Raw genomic sequence first — 19,451 nt, 5'->3', positions numbered from 1 at the left:
ATTATAATTAGAATGCACAAATACATGTAAGTCATAACGTTATAAAATAAAAATCAGATTTTTTTATTAAAATAAGTTTATTACCAATAATGCAGTCTCCAATTGAACACAAATACTAAGCTATTGGCATTTACGGCTTGTAAATACTTAATACCGCTTCATCTAAGATCGATACTGTGTGCTAAGGTAAAACACGAAAATGCGCGAACCATAAAAATCGTCAGAATTCGTACTGCGCGTGGCGTACGAGCGAGCCTAGTGGGGCGCTCCCCTGACGGAGATACTCAATCGTCTTTTCGACAGAGGCTGCTGGATGCTGGGCCTTCTCCTGGCGTCGATGCTACCGTCCGTGGAAGCTCGCAGCCGAAACGGCAGAGCACCAGCCACGTGCCTCTCGTCGCCGCTTTGCGCCACGAGCACCAGTCTCGCCACGCTGACGAACACCGACGTGACCTGCGAAACAGGAGACGCTCGAGACTCGGTCGCGATATTTTGTTGACGAGTCGAGGGAGTGATCACGCGGCAACGCCATGACATTGTTTCTTGACTACCGCACGGGTAAACATGCGCTTGGAAAAATCAGCACGCGCAGCGCGGCGTCAAGACGCTGCGGCTCACTTTTTTCCTCTCTTCCTCTCGACTAGTGATTCCCGACGCGCGCTGCGCGAGCTACGCGAGTTGAGATTAGAAAGTTTCGTAATCTCCGCACTGTTATAATTATAACTTTATCGTGCGTATAAGTGTATATTATTAAGTTCGCTATCAATGCGCGCGTATAACAGAACAAAAAAAAATTGTCGAGTAATTAGTTGTCGAGTGCCTTGAAAAGAAAACAGAGAAACGAAAAGAGATAAAGTTCCTTCTTGTTCTTTTTTCGTTCGTGCACGAATTGTTCGAAGGTTGCGTCGGTTACGAGGCAGCCGCTCATCGCGTCGAATATTAATCACGAAACGTCGATTTTTGCTCAGCCTACATACTTATCGTTTTCGGAAACTTTCACCATCGTCGCGTCCTCCGCGCGCGTCGATCCGCTTCTCTCTCTCTCTCTCTCTCTCTCTCTCTCTCTCTCTCTCTCGATGCCGATAAAAAAAAACTAGCCGCGGAAGTGTTCGCTGTCACCTGCTCGAGCGATTCCCTGGCGGAAATCTCGTGGAAGGCCTGCGCCTCGATGTCTATCGCTCTGCGCTGTCCCTCGGCCGTGGAAACCATCCTGTCGCCGTCGGGCGGACCGGCCAGGTCGGTCTTGTTGCCGACGAGCAGCACGACGGGGTGGGGCAGCTTCTTGCTGGCTTTGCGCGCCTGGTTGAGCAGAAAGCGCAGCCGCCAGGTCTCGTCGAAGCTCACGCGATCGGTCACCGAGTAGACCAGCAGCACCGCGTCGGCCCAGCGAAGCTTCGACTCGCTCGGCGGCTGCGTCGGATCGCCTGGTGGATCCACCAGTTCCCAGCTGGTCACCGACGGGCCGTCCACCCGGTAGAGACGTTCTACCGTGCAGTCGTACTCGCCGATGTAGCGACGCGTCGCGAAACGCACTGCTATCGCTGAAGGCAATTCCCATTTGGAGCATTACAGTCGCGAGACGTGTATCGACATACTTATGCGCTCGAAAAGAAGCCGCGCGCCGTTACAACAGACCGGCAAGAGAGCCGCGAGCGACGAATAGCAAAGGTTGCCGAGCACTCCGTCCCGCGAAAAGCGGCTCGCGCACAAGAGCGCAAGCTCGACACAGTGCGCTCGCAAAAGACGCGCGCGAGCCGAGCAATAGGCGTTGCGCAACGCTCGCAATTATGCAATTGCCGGCGTTTTTTCTTCTCCATTTTCGCCCGCGCCGATCGCGCGCGGAATAGCCGCCCCTCGCGCGCCGTTTACAAACATTGCGCAACGCGATCTATTTCTTATTTCGCAGGCGAGCCGAGAAAGAGAGCGCGAGGCGCTGGCAGCGATACGCGATAGCGCGGCAATCTGAATTTCTTTCACGGGGGCAGACCTCCGAGGAGAAGAAGCTGCGCACGGTGTTTACATGCGCGAGCGATGAGTCAGCGGGTAAGTTTCCCCGAGGACGAGACGCGATAGCCGAGAGACGCTGCACTGACCCGTCTTGCCGACTCCTGGCTGGCCCAGAAGCACCACCCGCACCACTCGCGGAGCCTTGCCGCCAGAGCCGAACTGCCGACTGCCGCCTCCGCAACCCTGCATGCCGAGCCCGCGCTCCGCTGGAAACTGAACGCCCGGCGGCTCCGAGGCCGCCGCGCCGCACGCCGCTCGCCCGCTTTGCATATTCACGAGGCGGCCGCGCGACGTCGAGCGAACGCGACGGCTGGAGACGCGTCGATGGGCTTTTAATTGCCGCGGAAGGGGTCGATCAGTTCCGTGGCCGCGGGCGAGAAGAGGGCCTGCGAGCTGTCGCGGCCGTTGCGCGTTGCGCTTCGATCGGCGCGCCGTCGCTGGAGTGGCGATTCGCCGCGGAAAAACAGAGCGCGGACTTCGATCGGGCGTGCGACCTCGATCGCGTTCGAGCGTCCAATAGTTTTTCCGCTTGGCGCGCCGCCGGCAAACAAGCCTCAAACTCAATTAAGGATTCGCCGCTCGGCCGGCGACAACAACAGCCGCGCGCGGCTCCGCGGCCGACGCGGATAATCGCGCGCCAGAGCTTAATCAGCGCCCGCTGCAGCCGCGGACGCGTCGCGCGCGATTGTTTGGCCTCGGCTCGCGCGGCGACGAGTCGCGTGCCCGTCAAAACAACAGCGCAAGGGATGCGCGCTTTATGCGTGTGTTTACGCCGGCGACGCGCGCCTCGCTCGATTATCGCCCGAGGAAAGTTTTCCCGTGCGGGCGCGACCTATCGCGTTCGCCTCTTTTTCCTCGCTTTCGCTCTTTTCAGAAAGAGAGGCGCTGTCGACTGTCGCCAGTCGCTCGGCGAGCGCGCCAGCTACATTTTGCGGACACAGCGAAAAGTACCTTATCGATCGTTATTATTGCGCGAGCTCGATCGGCATAGACTGCCGCGCCGATTTGCGTATACTCGCGCAAGAGCGCAGTTGACGGCGACTGACCCAGATATATACCATAACAAGTAACGATCGAGCTTCAACTTTCTCTTCGGTCCCCCTCACCTTTCGGCCGCTCTACTTTATTCTCTGTCCGTTCGGGGCAGGATTCCTCGTTCACGCTTAGATGGACCGTAACATCGAGTCGATTGGACATTTTGTTTTGCTGATGCGGCGTTGTTTACTGTAAACGGTGAAGCCGCGAGATACGCAATAATTTGTTTTCAAATTGATAAGAGTGTCCTGGGCTAAGTATCTTATTGGCAGCTTGCATAACCGGAGAAAAATACGCGGAGAATCTATATCGCTGATCTGTCATCTTTGGTCGTCGTTGCTTGGTCATTGGTAAGAGGCAATTATTGATTAGTCAAATCGTCATAACAACAACAACGGCAAGCATAGTCGCGTCGTCGTACAGGGATATCAATTAGCGCGAGTGCGGGTCGGAGATTACGTGCGCGCTCCAACAATTTGTCGTCGACGCGCGGAGCTCTAGACCGAAAATAACCGAGGCAGTAGTTCAAACGTTTATCGGTCAGACGAGGAGTCAGCGCGTGCACGGTGCGGGCGACGGCGCGAAAAAATTGTTTACCGCTGATAGCGCGACGCGCAGATCTAAAAACGATTCGCAATTAAGAAAAAGCGCCAGTCGCACGCGGTTATTTTTAGATGAAAAAAGAATGGATATTCCTTCGCGCTCGCGCGGCGCTTTATCTCGCTTACCGAACGATATACGCGACGTGGAAAACTTTCGACTCTCTGTTTGTCTCTCTCTCTCTCTCTCTCTCTCTCTCTCTCTCTCTCTCTCTCTCTCTCTCTCTCTCTCTCTCTCTCTCTCTCTCTCTCTCTCTCTCTCACTCTTGCCTGCGCGAGCCAACTCGAAGGGTCCTGATGCATATGAGCGAAAGATGCGAGTGCACGATTGGATTCATCGACGAAACCAAGGTGATAAAAATGTGCACTTTACGATCCGGTGGAATAGCGCGATAAGAGTAATCGCCGTATTTTTTGCCTTTTTCTCTCTCTCTCTCTCTCTCTCTCACTCTCCCTCTCAAAAAATAAATGCTTCGAGCTCGTTTGACGATCACATCAGCAATTAACGCGAGAAAAATACCCGCGAGACATCGCGCGCTTTGGAAACAATAATGACGAGCGACGAGCGATTAGCCCGCGTATAGTATAATTGAATTTTACACTCCTTTTTATCTCTCGTTTGACGTGTTGCAAGCTGCATTTGTTTCCGAACACGTACATCGCGATGCCGTTCGGAATGCTCGATAAAACGCCGTGAAAAAAACGCTTCCGCGTCCGTGAACGAAAATACGTTCGGTTACTTTCGCAGGCCGACGACAATCGAACCGAGGCGGCTGGTCACATCTTGGCTATTTCGGCCGAGGTGTCGCGGTGACAAATTGAAATGCAGTCGATTCCAGGAAAGCTTCGTTTGTAATCTAATATTTTTTTGCGATCGAAAAGTGCCAACGATTCCGCGAAATCGTGCAAACGAAAAAGTTCAAGAGCACGCTATCGTCGCCACGATTACAGCGAGAGCTCCGGCTAATTAATCGCGGTTATTTACGCGGCTCGACGACGACAGCGACGTCGCGAGTCAATCGCGAGACTCGGCTGTGCCGAGAAAGAGAGAAAGAGGGGGGGGGGGGCGTTCGCGCTGAAAAGGTTGTCGTTTATGAAACGCGGCTTCCCTTCGGCACCGGCGAGCGCACCAAACTCTCGCCATTCGCTGACCTGTCCAATTCGGCGGCTCTCCGAAAGCGATAACTCGGCCGCGCATCCCCGCGCGAGCAGAGCCGACAAACAGCACACGCCGCTCAAAATACACGCGCAATCTGTTTCCCAGATGTTGGCTATCCTTATCTGCGCGCCGACTCGTTAATACGCGGGGCGTAAACAATCAATCGCGTCCCTCTGTCTGCGCGGGAGCGTCGAAACGCGTGCACGCACAAATTAAACTCAGTCACGCACAGTAATCGTAATTAAAACTAATTAGCCTCGAATTTGTAACCGGCGATACTGCTCGGCGATAACGATTTGTCGGGGTGGAGAGGGGTGAGGCGGGCGGGTGGAGGATGCGCGCGCGCGCGCGTTCACGCATGCATCGTCTTTTTTGTCGCTCGCTCGAGCGACAGCGATATAAAAACCGGCGGCGCGCTCGAAGGGGGATGCGCCTCCGCGCGGGGTTATCGCTCGAGCGCCGACTCGGAGCCGCGAGAGGACTCGCTGCCGTGCGCGGGCGTGTCTACTCTCGGCGATCTGGATCGGGACGCGCCTATTCGCCGCTCGAGACAACGGGCCAGATGCCGATCGCGCGTTTATCCACCGTATCTCTCCGCGGTCACGGGCGAGCGAGCGCACGCGCCGCTATTATCGTCGCTCGCGATATCGAGCTCGTCGGCTCCCTTGCTGAAAATGCGACCTTATCGGACGTTCGGGGTGGAACGCAAGCGACCCCTCGGCCACACTTCGATCGGCAACGATACTTGGAATCGAATGCGAGGTACGTCGGGTTTATAGCGACGCTTCTACGATATATCAACTATAATCCGTTTTCGAAAACTTGATCTAGAAGCGAAACAGATAATGCATGTGATTTCCCGGTAGAACACTTTGCGTTCGTTCAAGTCTGTATCCGACAAGTTTCTGAAATGAACTATATCAAGTGTGAGAACAGTTACGAGAATTTCGATGCCGTGGCAGTGCTCTCGATATCTATTTTGTCAATGTTTGAAATTTGAGAGACACATCGGGTGAAGTGACCAAGACGGCTAGGCCGGAAAGCGGCGAATCAAATGCAAAGATAACAGTAGGCGGAGTGCAAGAGAACCCGACTACCATAATTGCAAGCACTTTGCCATTGGATTGACGGGTAACGAGCTAAGAATAAATAGGCATCGTCAAAGTGCAGCGCTCACTTCCAAGATAAAGGCGAATCAGGAGCTAAGACCGTGAAGTTTACAAGTAATAGACGACGAGACGATAAAGCTAGAATTCCAAGAGACAGCCGCGTCGATGATTTCTCCACAATCGGAGCTGTCGGAATCGAAAACAACAGGCTTGTACGCTGCTATTACCCCTCTAGCGACAGGCGCCACTTGTCTTTTGCTTTCCTTTTTTTTTTTCTTCGGTGATACGACAGATAGGTTCGCCGAGCATACAGGCTGATAACGGACGTGTACGCGGGTACGCGAAACGCGTCGGTTAACGGAAGCAACGGAACTCCGTGGTGGCAGTGCGCAATCGTCGTCGCTCGAGAAGTATCGATTGGTTGGACGCTAGGTTGGTCTCGATCGCTAATCGACCTTTGCTCGCGATATTGCACATCCAAGTGGTCGAGAACCCCTCGGTGCCGATTACGTGGTACTAAAAATACGAGGCGGGCGCACAATCGCGCCGCGGACGAGAGCCTTTCTTCGGTCCTTTGCGAGGTTTGCTTTTTGGTTACCGATCCCTTTGTTCGTAGCGACACAGAGAACGAAAGAGAGAGAGAGAGAGAGAGAGAGAGAGAGAGAGAGAGAGAGAGAGAGAGAGAGAGAGAGAGAGCGACGCGACGTAGCGTTCGCGAGGCATGGAAAGCCCGCGCATCACCTGCAAGTAGTTGACAAGCGATTTCGATCAGACGCTCACCGAGGCGCGCTCGAGCGCCCACGTTCGAGATCGCGACGACCGACAGTGCTACTCTGTTGCCGATATCATTGTAGCTAGACTGACGTTCGCCAAGTGCGACTCGGCATAAGTAATTTGCAAGTTTATCGCCGGAGATAGCTTCGATGCTCTCAACCGCTCTCGCTCGAGATACCGAATTATCATTGTTGTTACATACTTTAAATTGTGTGTTATTCTCGTCGGCGAGGCGCGCAAGGTTGCGGCGATCGATGGGTTTTTTTTCTTCTCTCGTTTCCTCAGCGCAGCAATTGGTTTTGGGGCGCAGTGCAGCGCGGCCTCGGTGCAAAAGGCAAAAAAAAAATCGGCAGGTGAGCGGGCCAAAAACGAATCGACGTACGGCCGAGGAGGCCGCTGTTCCCGCGGGAAATGGCAGTGGAGAGAGGGCTCGTGCGAACGACGACGGTGGAATCGACCGATAATCGATTTTAGCAATTAAACGCGATCAAGCGCCGCGCGACCTGTCAGTGCAAGGTGCAACAGCGGCGCGCGCGACCACGATTTGCGAAAGCCAGCCGACTCGTCTTTCGCGCTTCGCTCTCTTAGGGATGCGTTAGAATCGCCGATCCAGATGTACTCTTTTTTCCGCTCGCGAAGCGCTTATTTCTCGACGACCACGATACGCCTGTTATCGGCGCTGTTTACCAAATAACTGTTTACTTGTCGCGTCTCGGCCTATCTGGCAGGTTTTTTAGCCTATTTGGAACTAGCTCATGCACATGCGGCGACTCGCGCAGACAGGCGGCTTATCTGTCGTGAGCGACATTACAAAGTCGCCCACCGAAGCTCCAAATGAGCGCGAACGATGAGGCCGAGAGCGTCGGTGAAGAGCAAAGGGAGCGAAATGCCGGACTCGGGGCCAATTGGGCTCTGCAATCGGTATCGCCCGAGTGCTTTCCACGGCTTCATCGCCGATGCCAACTATGTTCGAGGCTCGCGCGACGAAAGCCGGCGCTGCGATCAACAAACGAGCGCATCGATCGCGAATTCACAGTAGCGCGAAACAGAGCCGAGGGAACGTCGACGCGGTCGAGGTATTTACTCCTTCGGTGATTGGACGAAACATACCGTGCAAGCTCGATAATAAGCGTACACGGTCATACATCGTTGATGAGGCGAGCTGCGAGCGAAAGTATCACTACTGTCAAGGGCCGTCTTTCTTTCGCTCTCGCTGTGAAACGAGCCGGTACGACTGCGATAATCAAATATTACTTACCGATCTCGGTACACGGATGCGCGGTAAGACTTACCTCGGTTGAGCAGCAACATCAGCAGTAGCGACGGCGACGGCAGCAGCAGCAGCAACAACAGCGAGAAGCGCCAAGCGTTGTAACGAAATCGCGATCGACTGCACAAGTTTCGCCGCGCCTCGCTCGGGTAGCGATTAATCGACTCGGCACTACATGACTACGCGGCGTGACGTTCGCTCTCGTCCAGACGTTGGCCCTATTATCGCGCTCGTGGCGTGCAATCGTCGCTCGCGGATAAGGCGTCCGATGTGCACGCGGGAGACCCTTATCGTGGCCGTGCGCCCGTACCGCCGCGAGCCCGCCGCGCTCTCCTCCCGCGGAGCGCCTTTTCGCCGTCTGCGTTCGGAAGAGGGTTGCGCAAAGCGGATCGGCGAGATCGCGCGCGACGCGAGGCGAGGCCTAGCAGCGTGCCGCGAAAAACAGATAAGAGAAGTGTGCCAAAACCAGAGGCGAGGCAGAACGCGCGCGCCGCGTGCGCCGGCCGCGAACGTGCGACTTATCGTCGCGGGCGGCGGATTCTTTTCCGGCGATCGCCGAAAATAGGCGCGGTTATCGCCCGCGCGCATCGTTGACTAATTGCTCGTTGCGCCACTCGCCGCCGCTAATTGGACTGAGACGTCTATAGTCGAATAAACAATGCCATCAATCTATTTCGTTCTACAAAACGTGGCTGGCGCGGCCGACGGCTGATCTCGATGCGGCGCGCGGCGGCGTGGCCCGTGATCCTGCTGCGCGTCACTCGAGCCCGAGGGCTCGTTTCGCGGCTCCTCGTTCGGCTCGTCGCCCGGAGCCGCGCCCGCAACGCGCACGCGGGACGAAGGCGAAAGGGACGCGCGCCGCTCCGTCGCTATCTGCCGGTACGTGCGGCACGGACGTGCCGACGCGATCGCGCGCGCGCGCCAAATCGGCAGATACGAGTCGGCGTGAGACGCGCGTGCCCGCGCGAGATGCCTCGGCAATTGACGCAGGTAGAGCGGTCGGCGATTCCGACGCGCATCCGGGCGACGCGCGAGACGACAGCTCAGCCGTTATCGCGCATTCCGAAACGCGTAGCGTAACCGGCGGGTGAGTTCCATCGAGGTCTGTTTTTCGGCCTAGAAACGCGCTGCCAGCTGTCGATCGAGCGCTCGAGTAAACAATGCTAAATATAGTCGTTAGCCCCGGACTTGACCGATTCGCCGACGCACGCGCACACGCGCGCCGCGTGACCGTCGCTGGTCCGCAGGAGCGCGTCTCGTGCGCCCGTCGAGGAAGCGGCGAGCTGTCTCGGTCGCCCGACGGCGGTTGACGGCCACGGGACAAGGCCTTGGCCGAGCGCCGACCGCGGCGCAGACGGGCGCGCAGCCACGTGCAAACGGCGCGCTCCGGCTCCGCCGGCGATAGAGCGATCGCAGGCGCAGCCGCCGGGAGAGAGAGTCGGAAATAGGTCGGCCACGAGCGCGAGTCCACGCGAGAGAGCCGAGCCGGAATGGGGAGCCTCCCCCGCGTCCGCCGGCCTAATAATAGCATCGTCAATCACTCACCGCGATAGGCCGGCGCGTCGGCGGCGTCGGGGGAGGACGGCCCGAGGGAGGAAACGAGGACAAGCGCTCGCCGGCGCGCACCACCAGCCGCGCGCGCCGAGCGCCTCGCCGCAGGACCCCGCGGGCCGAAAAGCGCGCCGGTCGCGCGCCGTCGAAATCGGCGGCGGCGGCGGCGGCGGCGGCGGCGGCGGCGGCGGCGAGCGCGGCCGCGGGCGCGATCGGCGGCCGGCAGCGCGGCCCGCGGAGGGGGTCGGCGCGGCCGCGCGATAAGCGCGCGCCGGCCGCCGCGCGAATCGAAAGAAGCGGCGGGCCGCGGCGGCGGCCCGGCTCAGTCTCCTCTCGGCCGTCGTGGGCGGCGCTGTTCGCTCTCGAGTCGGGCATGAGCAGTGGTGGTCGCGCAGCGGGCCGGTGATTCGACGAGAGGTCGCTGCGCTGGTCTTCACCCCGAGAGCTCGCGGCATGGCAGCGGCGCCGAGCGCCCGGCGCAAGTGCCCCGCGCGCCAGCGGCTGCTGGAGCGCTGGCCCACGGTCCTGATGCTGCTGCTGCTGGGCAGCCTGATGCTCAGCTGGCACGAGGCCGAGGCGAACAGCGTGCACCGGCGCTTCTACCGGCGTGCCGTGCGCCTCTGCTCCAAGAACCTCAGCGACGCGCTCTACCTGATCTGCAAGGAGCGCGGCTTCAACGAGCCCTTCGGCAACAGCGGCGAGGTCGAGCGCCACGCCAGCGGGCCCGGCCTCGTCGAGGAGTGCTGCTACAACGCCTGCAGCCTCGAGCAGATGGAGCAGTACTGCAAGCCCGCCTCCAAGTCCGGCTGAGCCGCGCGCGCCGGCCGCGCGGGCGGGGGGCCAGGTCGGGGCGCCGTGTCGCCCCCGAGGCGGCGAGGAGGCGAGCGCGTAGCTTGCCGGCCATGGCGCAGGACGCAAGAGTGAGAAAGCCGAGCGGTGATTTAGTCTTGTATAGTCGAAACGACACGAATAAGTCTTGTTGCACTGCTGCCGCTGCCGTCGCCGCTGCTCGTCGGCGATACGCGAGGAAAGACCGCGACGACGAGAGAGTGATAACTTTCGAAAGGTTCGCTGCAAAATACGTGTAGATATGATTGTACGTTCCCGAGCTCTCTCTCTCTCTCTCTCTCTCTCTCTCTCTCTCTCTCTCTCTCTCTCTCTTTCTCTCTCGCTCGCTCTCCCGAGTATATACATGTAAAATGGACTCGATACAACGGCATTGTGTCTCTGCGTACGAGTGTCCGAGTGTACTTTCAGCGCCAATGTGATACATGTAACATTCCGCTTGCGATTTCGTTCCCTCTCCGTCGGATCGGCGCGTGGAGCTCGCGGCGACTAGTGTGGCGAGCCGATCTCATCCGTTCTTGCCCCGCTCCCACGCCCTTTTTTTCTCTCTTTGTCGACCGACGATGATCTCACTAGTATTAACTCTCGATTAAGGCAAACGTGATATATCTTGTGTATATTTTACAATAATCGATTAATAATGTAACGACAGAGCTGATGCATGTGTGTGTATGTGTGCGTGTGCATGCGAGAGAGCAAAAAATGGCATGTAAAGTATAGATAGTACTATGTATAGTTCTCGACAAACAATGTATATAGTGTGCGCGTTTCTTGTATATACACAGCGTGTGTGCGTAACAAACCGGCATCGATTTCTTACGATTCTCTTAAGATTTTTTGCTGCGCTGCGTCGGCAAGCCAGCGCAACGCCAAGAAGGTAATAAAGTATATAAATGCGAGAGGCATGAAAATTACACAGTGTTTGAGTTGTTGTTTGGTTGTTGTTTCGAAAGCTCTTCCCTCCCCTCCCTACGTGGCAGCAAGGACCTTGAAGCTCGCGACTCGATCTCTTCTCTCTGGCTCTTACGTGGCAACTACGCCAACGAAGGAAAGAGAGAGAGAGAGAGAGAGAGAGAGAGAGAGAGAGAGAGAAAGGAAAGTAATAATAATATGCAGTACGAGGTTGTTGCCTCCTCCTCCTCCTCCTCCTCCTTCTTCTCGCAACCGAGAGATAATTGCGGGTAGCGAGTGTAATTTTCGCGGGCTAAAAATAACGACAATCATCTACTATGCATTCCTCTTATTGTTGCACACTTGTCTCGTAGACATACACATGTGCTTTTTTTTACAATTGCGATATTTATTTACAGCGGCGCTCCGTGCAAGCGAGCGCCAGATTGGGGTTACACACAGAACAGCAGCGAGAGAGAAAGAGAGACAGACAGACAGACAGACAGACGGAGAGAGATGATGCTGAGGCACGCCCGCGACACGTGTCTCTTTCGCGCATGTACACAGAGCAATAAATACATGTTCGCCACGATAAGGCGACGATAGTGGCGCCCACGAGAGAACGCATGCAGCGTCCAAAGTTATATGCGTCGAGTGGCAACGACGTCGGCGAGCCGGGGAATTGCGAGGGCAGAGGGTCAGTTGAAGGGACAGTCCGTTCTCATCTTGCAGTGGTCGATGTCCTTGCAGCACTGCTCGATCAGCGGCCAGACCTCTTTCTGCACCTCCTCGCGGCTCCTGGCGCCTCGCGGCATGCGCTCGTAGAACTCGTCGAGCAGCTCGACCATCTCCTCGTAGCTCATCTCGAAGCCCACCTCGCTGTGGCTCTCCTGCAACAAGGACGCTCGCGATCAACGCCAAGCCTCCGAGCTATCGGGACGCGAAAGCCACCCCGAGACGCGTGGACGCGCTGAGCTTCCAGGACGAGCGTTCGACGTACCTGCGGCAAGGACTCGGCCCTCGGCGGCTGCACCCGATAGACGTCGGCGTTGCTGGCCGGAATAGGCGGCGCGTACTGGTGCCTCGGGTAGATCGGGTACGACAGGCGGTAGATCGGCACCCTCGACGCCACGAAGATCTCGTGGATCGACATGATTTGGCGCTTGGCTGCGTGCTCGTGCCCCGGCTGCCTGTCGCCTGCGCAGAAACACCAAACCCTGAGAGCTCGCGCTACCGCGGAATTTTCTTAACGCTCGGAATATTCCGATGAGATTGGCTTGGGCACGCGCGGGGGCTATTCTTTCGGCGATCGTCTCAACTGCACTCTCTCTCTCTCTCTCTCTCTCTCTCTCTCTCTCTCTCTCTCTCTTGCGCGCACTGGGGAAGCACGCAGAAAAATAGAAGTGACCAAAGAGAGCCGATGAAAGGCGCAAGCTATAAATAAGCGAGCGCTATCGCTGGTCAGCGAACGAAGCGCGCGGATGAAAAAGTGACACCAGCAGACTGCTTTCCCACAGCGCGCTCGAGATCGGATCCGACGCGCGCGCGGAAGCAAGGGCCGGGCGAGGATGCGTACTTGGAAGGGCGCCGAACGAGTCGAGGAGCGGGCTGCTGCGCTTGCTGCGGAGGTTGCACCTGTCGTAGATGATCGTCCGGATCTTCTTCTTGCACTTGTCGGCGGCGCAGAACCGCGCCAGCGCGGCGATCGTCGCGAGGACGACGGCGAGGCGGAGCACGACTCGCGGTGACATGGCGAACGCGGTTTACGGACCGAAAGTGCGTCTCCACGCGCCCGAGCCGCCGGCTTTTAACAATTGTCCGCGGCTCGCGCTCTTATCCGTCCTACGTGTCGCAATTGCCGTCTCGCAATCTATTTTTTTTTCTTCTCGTTCTTCTTTTACTCCGTCGCGGCGTCATGCCCCGGGAATGCGTCGACGAGGACTTCGACAGGCGCGCGGGACTAGTTCCGCCGCGAGGATAACGAGCGCCCAGGGGAGCGCGCCGAGAGCCACGGATAATTGCGCGCGCGCGCCGCCGCCGCCGCCGACCTCGAGTTTTCGGGCGCCGCGCTTTGTCATTACAGTGCCTTTCGAGCGACCGCCTCTCGCCGCTCGAGCCTCGAAAACAACCCGCGTTATCGTTCGAATATTTTTGCCGATACGAGCGTCGGAAAAAAATGTTGTTTTGCAGTTCGCGCAGATTCCAGCGTAGTTTCTCATCGTCGCCTCGAAGGACGAACAAGAACGAAGCATCACCCCATACATGCGCCACGCGGCGACTCGACGTTCCGGCTCGTCGTGGCAATGATTTTTGCGCGCGCAGTCGATTAGTCGACAGTTAGGCCGCGCGCGCGCACCAGCGTTATTAAGCGCTCAGCAATCCGGGCAATGCCGCGTAATCTGTCGCTCGTGGATTCGCATGTTTGCTCCCGATGACGGAATCGCCGCGCGTGGACAAAGGCCGCGGAATTTCGAGGCGGATAAGCGCCGCGTACGCGAGGTAAACTATGATCGACCTGCGCGAGTGGCCTACATACTTGCGCTCGGTGTCGTCACGGTCGCGCGGCCGCATTATGAGCGAGCGACGCCGCGGACGACGCACGCACCCGGCCGCGACACTTCGTCGAGCGTCGGCCACTCGCGCGCGGACAGGACCTCGCTCTGCACAGAGACGGGCGCACGCACGTCGGCCGGCCCGGCCGGCGGCAATTCCGCCGCGGCTCTCGCCGATGGACGTGCGTACGCTCGTGCAACCACGCGACTTTCGTCCCTCTTCCCCGTCGCGGCCACTTGGACGGGGGAGCGACCGCCCGATCGCGCACTTGTCTTTGACGCTTTTTGCCGACGGCGAGGGATACGACGTTTGCAGCAACGAGCCGCACGAGCGCGACGCGCGATCGATTCGAAAAAAAGAGCGCAAGCGGCAACCACCCGCCAAATCGGCCCGATCGACTGCGGGCGCCGTCTCGCGGTCGTTTCCTCAAGCAATGCGCCCAGACTGAGACTTCAGACTAGTACTACCAGAGATTAGTAGGGAGATTGCTGACGGCAATGCTTCCGAGCGTGCCCGACAAATGTTACTGGTTCGAGCGCCCCGTAGTGGCCAAAGCACCGAAGCTGACGCACATTTTCGTTCGGCGCGAGAGGGGAATACCAAACGTGCGTCTAATATACAGAGGAGAAGAAGAGAATGTGCGTCTGACCAATCACGTTAGCCGATAGGCGGGGCGAAGCAAGAGTGCGAGTTTGAGCACTCGAAGAGAATTTCGTCTCGGCAAATCTTTTCTCTTCGACCAGAATAAAGGCTTCGATTCCCACTTGATGCAATTTTTTTTTTTTTTCATAATTAAATATCTCGAAATATCTTAATTATTACAGCAAATATCTACAACTTAAGCCCTTTTTTTAATCACAAACCCTCGTACATTTCTATGAACATATGTAACTTTCGTACAATTGAATCCTAGTGTGTTGATAGCCGAGATGGCTAACGCGTGCTGCTTGATTTCATTTTTGTCGTCCCGGGTTCCAGTCCACGTAGATACCATAGATAAAATTTTTTTTTCTCACAATTAACTCACAATTAATTTGTATGATAACGAGATTAATAAAAAGTACAATCATAAGTTTTCTTATTCTTTGCCATTTATCCCGTTCTTGCCATTACATTAAGTGAATGAATATATAACTTTAATAATAGTTAATTCAACTTTAATAAACTAATATATTATCATATACATCATAATTTTTATATTTATAATTTCAATATAAATTCGAACTTCATTAAGTATGAAGTTAGACCGACGTCTCGAGTTGGGTTCAATTCCTACTCAATGTTATGTTTTTCCTTTGGTTTTAACTTTTTTTTAGATATAATTTATAAAGGTTCTTTCAGAAAATAACTCATGTCTATTTATACAGCTCTTATTAATTATCTGGGTATGAGGATGCAGTTCCTTTTGACAGGGTATTATCACACAAAAGTGTAAATTTATACTACCGACTGATCTTTTTCAGGTACATAATCGTAATGAGAAATAATATTTATTTCTTGAACGGTTATAATATTGATTTTATGTCCAGAGAACACATTGGTACACGTGTTTTGACTTCAAATTTCGAACGTAGAAAGCATCTGACATTGACGTTAATATTTTAAAGATCACACGTCTTATTATAGTCAATAGCGTTTCGATAATTACTAGAATTGATACTTTGCAAATTGAGCATTCTTCTGTTAATCTGCGTGCTTTAACATAATACACGCGTTAATATTAATGATTTAATACATCAATTCAATTTAAACAAATCAATTTAATAAGCAACTTCATAAATTATAGCTTTTATAGTATACATATAAAGTTAAGCTTAATAAATTGTAGCTTTTATAGTATACATATACAGATGTTACATCCAAATAATATAAATGGGTAACGTAGATATATCAATATACTTTTGTTTATATAGAAAACTAAACAACACTATCGCATAACAGTTAACAGTCATTGCCTTATTTCACGTATACGCCACTCCTATAAATTATTTTCTCCTTTATTAATAATATTACTTTGATTATTTGCATAATTATGTAAAAAAAACGAAAAAATTCCATTATATCCGTCTTGTAGATTTTACAAAATTAAAAGACACGTATTTTTTCTTTTTTCGATCAATAGAAAATTGACTGAGTTACAGCGTGCCAAAGGTACCCACGATTATTCGGATATATGCAAATGCTATGTTATCGTGACGTCACGGAAAGCTTTATCGCGCTCTTTCTCGGCCAGTTTTTGATTGATTAAATAAACAAAAAATACGTGTCTTTTATTTTTTAAACATCTACAAGACGGATATAATAGATTTTTTTCGTTTTTATACATAATTTGGCTTACTATCGAATGTTTTATCATTAATTAATACTAATCATTTAAATGTTTCAACATTTTAGAAATACTTGTTATTCAAGCTCCCAGTTCGTATTGTAATTTGAATTGTCATATTAACCGCCTTTTTTAAATGCCCTTTTCTTTTGTTTTGGCGGTTATTAATGTGACCGAGTATCGGCTGTCAATTCGCGCTCGAATCTATCATTGTCGTTCTGGCACCTACGTGCGCATACTAAGGGCCAGTGATAAAAGTTTTCTTGATAATAGTTTTGTGATAAAAGTTTTCTCGATAATAGTTATCTTAAGGTGCTTTAAGTGAAAATAGTGAGTAAAAAGTGAAAAAAGTGAGTGAACAGTGATAACAGTGCGTGAAAAGTGATTAAGTGAACGTGCAATCAATCGTACACGATGGCGAAAACGTACGATTTTTGCCAGTACAGACTATGTAACAATTCTAGGCTCAGCGGTCATCAACTTTTTCGCTTCCCCGATGCATCGACTCAGGAAAACCGCCACAAGCAATGGATTGACAACGCAGGTAAGTTAAAATTAATTAGATTTAATAAAATTGCTTTCTTTTTGTCTCTGTTCTCTCTCTCTCTCTCTCTCTCTCTCTCTCTCTCTCTCTCTCTCTCTCTCTCTCTCTCTCTCTCTCTCTCTCTCTCTGTCTCTTAACCATGCCATTTGTTGCACTCTCTCTCTCTTTCTCTCATTCTTATTCCGCGATGTTTGGTACTTTCTTTCTATTTTTTTACGCTATTTGTTGGGCTCTTTAATTTTTTTTGCAACTTCTGGAACTCTCTCTCTCTCTCTCTCTCTGTCTCTTAACCATGCCATTTGTTGCACTCTCTCTCTCTTTCTCTCATTCTTATTCCGCGATGTTTGGTACTTTCTTTCTATTTTTTTACGCTATTTGTTGGGCTCTTTAATTTTTTTTGCAACTTCTGGAACTCTCTCTCTCTCTCTCTCTCTCTCTCTCTCTCTCTCTCTCTCTCTCTCTCTCTCTCTCTCCTCTCTCCCTCTCTCTCTCTCTCTCGCTCTCTCTCTCTCTCTCTCTCTCTCTCTCTCGTGTTGACGATCGTTATATCCGGATTACGCGCGCTCGCGGGAGCTTGCACGAAAATCACGCGCTCCCCCAACGCGTGCGTATACACGTATTATTGTGATATCCCCGCAGCGTGTAAATAGATTAGCGGCTGAAACGCGCCTCTCTCTCTCTCTCTCACTCTCTCATTTGCTATATCTACGTTTAGGAGATTTAAATAAAAAATTGGTGACTGAAGACAAGATGAATAGTGATTGTCAATTATAAATTTATTAAAAAAGAATTTTTACGCGTTTCACGCATGTTCCTCCGATTGTTGAGAGCAGTTTTTTCAATTTAAGTAGGAATCATACGTGTGAAACGACTGTGATTTGATACTTTCTTACGATCTTAAAAAAATGAATTAAAACAATCAATAAATTAAAAATTGCACACGCGTCGAGCTTTTGCTGACGTACGACGTTTAAAAATCAAACGTATTAATGATGCGAATATTAAAATATGAAATATAGCCAGCGTAATTAGTATAATTTCTCGTTGTTTGAACTATGCTTGACTGTGATATTTTTAAGTCAGACTTCCTTTTGCTTGAGTACTTTTTATTTATATTTTTCTAATGATTTTTTATAGATGATAAATAAGTTAATATAATTAGATTTATGGTTTTACATTGTAAGTTAATTACTTTTTAATTTTTGTGGCTGACTTTCCAAATTATTTAACGATGTTTAGTGAAGAATGGTTTAATTAACGAAAGTTAACATTCGTGAAAAATCAAGAATTTATTTATTTCAAAATACTAATTGCTATTGTATTATTTTAAAGTTGAAAAATTGTTATTAATAATCATAAAGGCGTCATTAAAATCATACATCAGATTTCTTAATTACTTTTTTTAACAGTGAAAAGTAATTATTAATCAATCTTGCATAAACAATTAATGAAACTAAACTTCAATTAAATCTTTGTTCCTCTTAACATTGAATTGTGATATTTAAATTTATGAATCACATTCTTAGTAAATGGGACAATGTACGAGAAAGTAATCAGTATGATAATTGTAACAAACACCCCATGATGTAATTCACTCCCATTTTATATACCGTGCCATAAATGTTGCCAAGGATAGAAACAATGAATTTAAGTTTATGAACATCATTTACATCTAACCTCTGCTTATAAATGTCGCTTCATTATCTAATCCCCAATACCTCAAAAGAATGCTATCTCAATTTAAGGAAAACTCATTACTATATGTAGATTGATAGAAACAAATAGAATATTCATTATAACGTGAAGTAAAAAATATAGAGCTTGAAAAATTGTTCAGATTCTTTTCAAGTATTAATATTTAATTTATCTTGAATGCTTACTGATAATTTTTATATACATGATTAATGCCCTTCTCATTTTGTTCGTGTAAGAGCTTTGTAAAACTATATCGTATACTTTTGAAGGCAAGTTGTTAAGAACTTTGGTGTGAGTCGTGTTCTTTCATACAAAAAAAAATTTATTGTTACAGAATTCTTTGTAAAAATTTAATACTGCGTTTATTTTGCACAAAAAGGAACGGAAAATAAGTACACGAACGCAAAAAAACACTGTTTGGTTCACTTTACACTTTTGTAAATGTACCTGCCACCATAGGCAAAGATTGTACACAAATGTCTTACGGCAATATCTCATCGTTACCCGACGAAAACTCTGTATAACCAAGTTTTAAGTCTAATAAATATAAAATAAAAATGTCGCACATATATGATGGCTGTATTATTCACTTACAACGTTCGTTTATTTCTCTTTTGACAAATACTACATTATATATATTTATATATGAGAAATTGAATCTCATCTTTGCTCAGACATATTTTTGTTATCGTTTAAACCGTTGAAAACGCAAATAAGCATAAATAATTATCATTTACAAATACACTTGAAATAACGCAAATGATTAGAACCAAAAAGACGAAAAACGATAAAATTATCAAAAAAAACAACATTTAATAACAAAATATTAACAATTTTTTTCAAAAAAAATAAACGAAATTATGAATCACCCAATAACGAAAGTACATTTGTATCAAGAGCATTCGAAATTTACGTATCTAAAAACACTTACACCTGAAAATCCGAACAATAACTACAGTATGCATATATTGCACCTTGAGTAGACTGTAAAATACTACGGCACAACACGGTTATAAAAAAGAATTTTTATAACTATGTTGTGTAAAAAATATTCTATATATTATGCATCTGACGATCACGTGACTTCTACAA

General features: G+C 50.8%; 3 protein-coding genes across 4 annotated transcripts; 1 reads left to right on the top strand and 2 right to left on the bottom strand.

Moving 5' to 3' along the window:
• Window positions 1-58: 58 nt before the first annotated feature.
• LOC131662791 (ras-related and estrogen-regulated growth inhibitor-like) lies at window positions 59-9,583 on the bottom strand. 2 transcript variants are annotated; one of them, XM_058932718.1, is made up of 3 exons: window positions 7,976-9,583; window positions 1,120-1,541; window positions 59-453 (listed from the first exon to the last, which is right to left on the bottom strand). In XM_058932718.1, the coding sequence occupies exons 1-3, from the start codon at window positions 7,992-7,994 to the stop codon at window positions 256-258; spliced, it is 639 nt and encodes a 212-aa protein (XP_058788701.1). In that variant the 5' UTR covers window positions 7,995-9,583; the 3' UTR covers window positions 59-255. The 2 variants fall into 2 exon arrangements, with proteins under 2 accessions (XP_058788701.1, XP_058788700.1); XM_058932717.1 differs by lacking the exon at window positions 7,976-9,583 and adding an exon at window positions 2,094-3,815.
• Window positions 9,584-9,827: 244 nt separating this feature from the next.
• LOC131662794 (insulin-like growth factor I) lies at window positions 9,828-11,456 on the top strand. Its single transcript, XM_058932722.1, has one exon. The coding sequence runs from the start codon at window positions 9,958-9,960 to the stop codon at window positions 10,312-10,314; it is 357 nt and encodes a 118-aa protein (XP_058788705.1). The 5' UTR covers window positions 9,828-9,957; the 3' UTR covers window positions 10,315-11,456.
• A 119-nt stretch (window positions 11,457-11,575) lies between these two features.
• Window positions 11,576-13,059, bottom strand: LOC131662793 (uncharacterized). The gene is made up of 3 exons (XM_058932721.1): window positions 12,818-13,059; window positions 12,242-12,438; window positions 11,576-12,131 (listed from the first exon to the last, which is right to left on the bottom strand). Exons 1-3 carry the CDS (start codon window positions 12,990-12,992, stop codon window positions 11,940-11,942), a joined length of 564 nt encoding a protein of 187 aa, XP_058788704.1. The 5' UTR covers window positions 12,993-13,059; the 3' UTR covers window positions 11,576-11,939.
• Window positions 13,060-19,451: the final 6,392 nt, after the last annotated feature.

Source organism: Phymastichus coffea, unplaced genomic scaffold (genome assembly GCF_024137745.1).
Source record: "Phymastichus coffea isolate CEN01 unplaced genomic scaffold, Cenicafe_Pcof_1.1 PCOF00028, whole genome shotgun sequence".
Taxonomy (NCBI): Eukaryota; Metazoa; Arthropoda; class Insecta; order Hymenoptera; family Eulophidae; genus Phymastichus; species Phymastichus coffea.
This window is presented reverse-complemented; position numbering and strand designations above follow the sequence as displayed.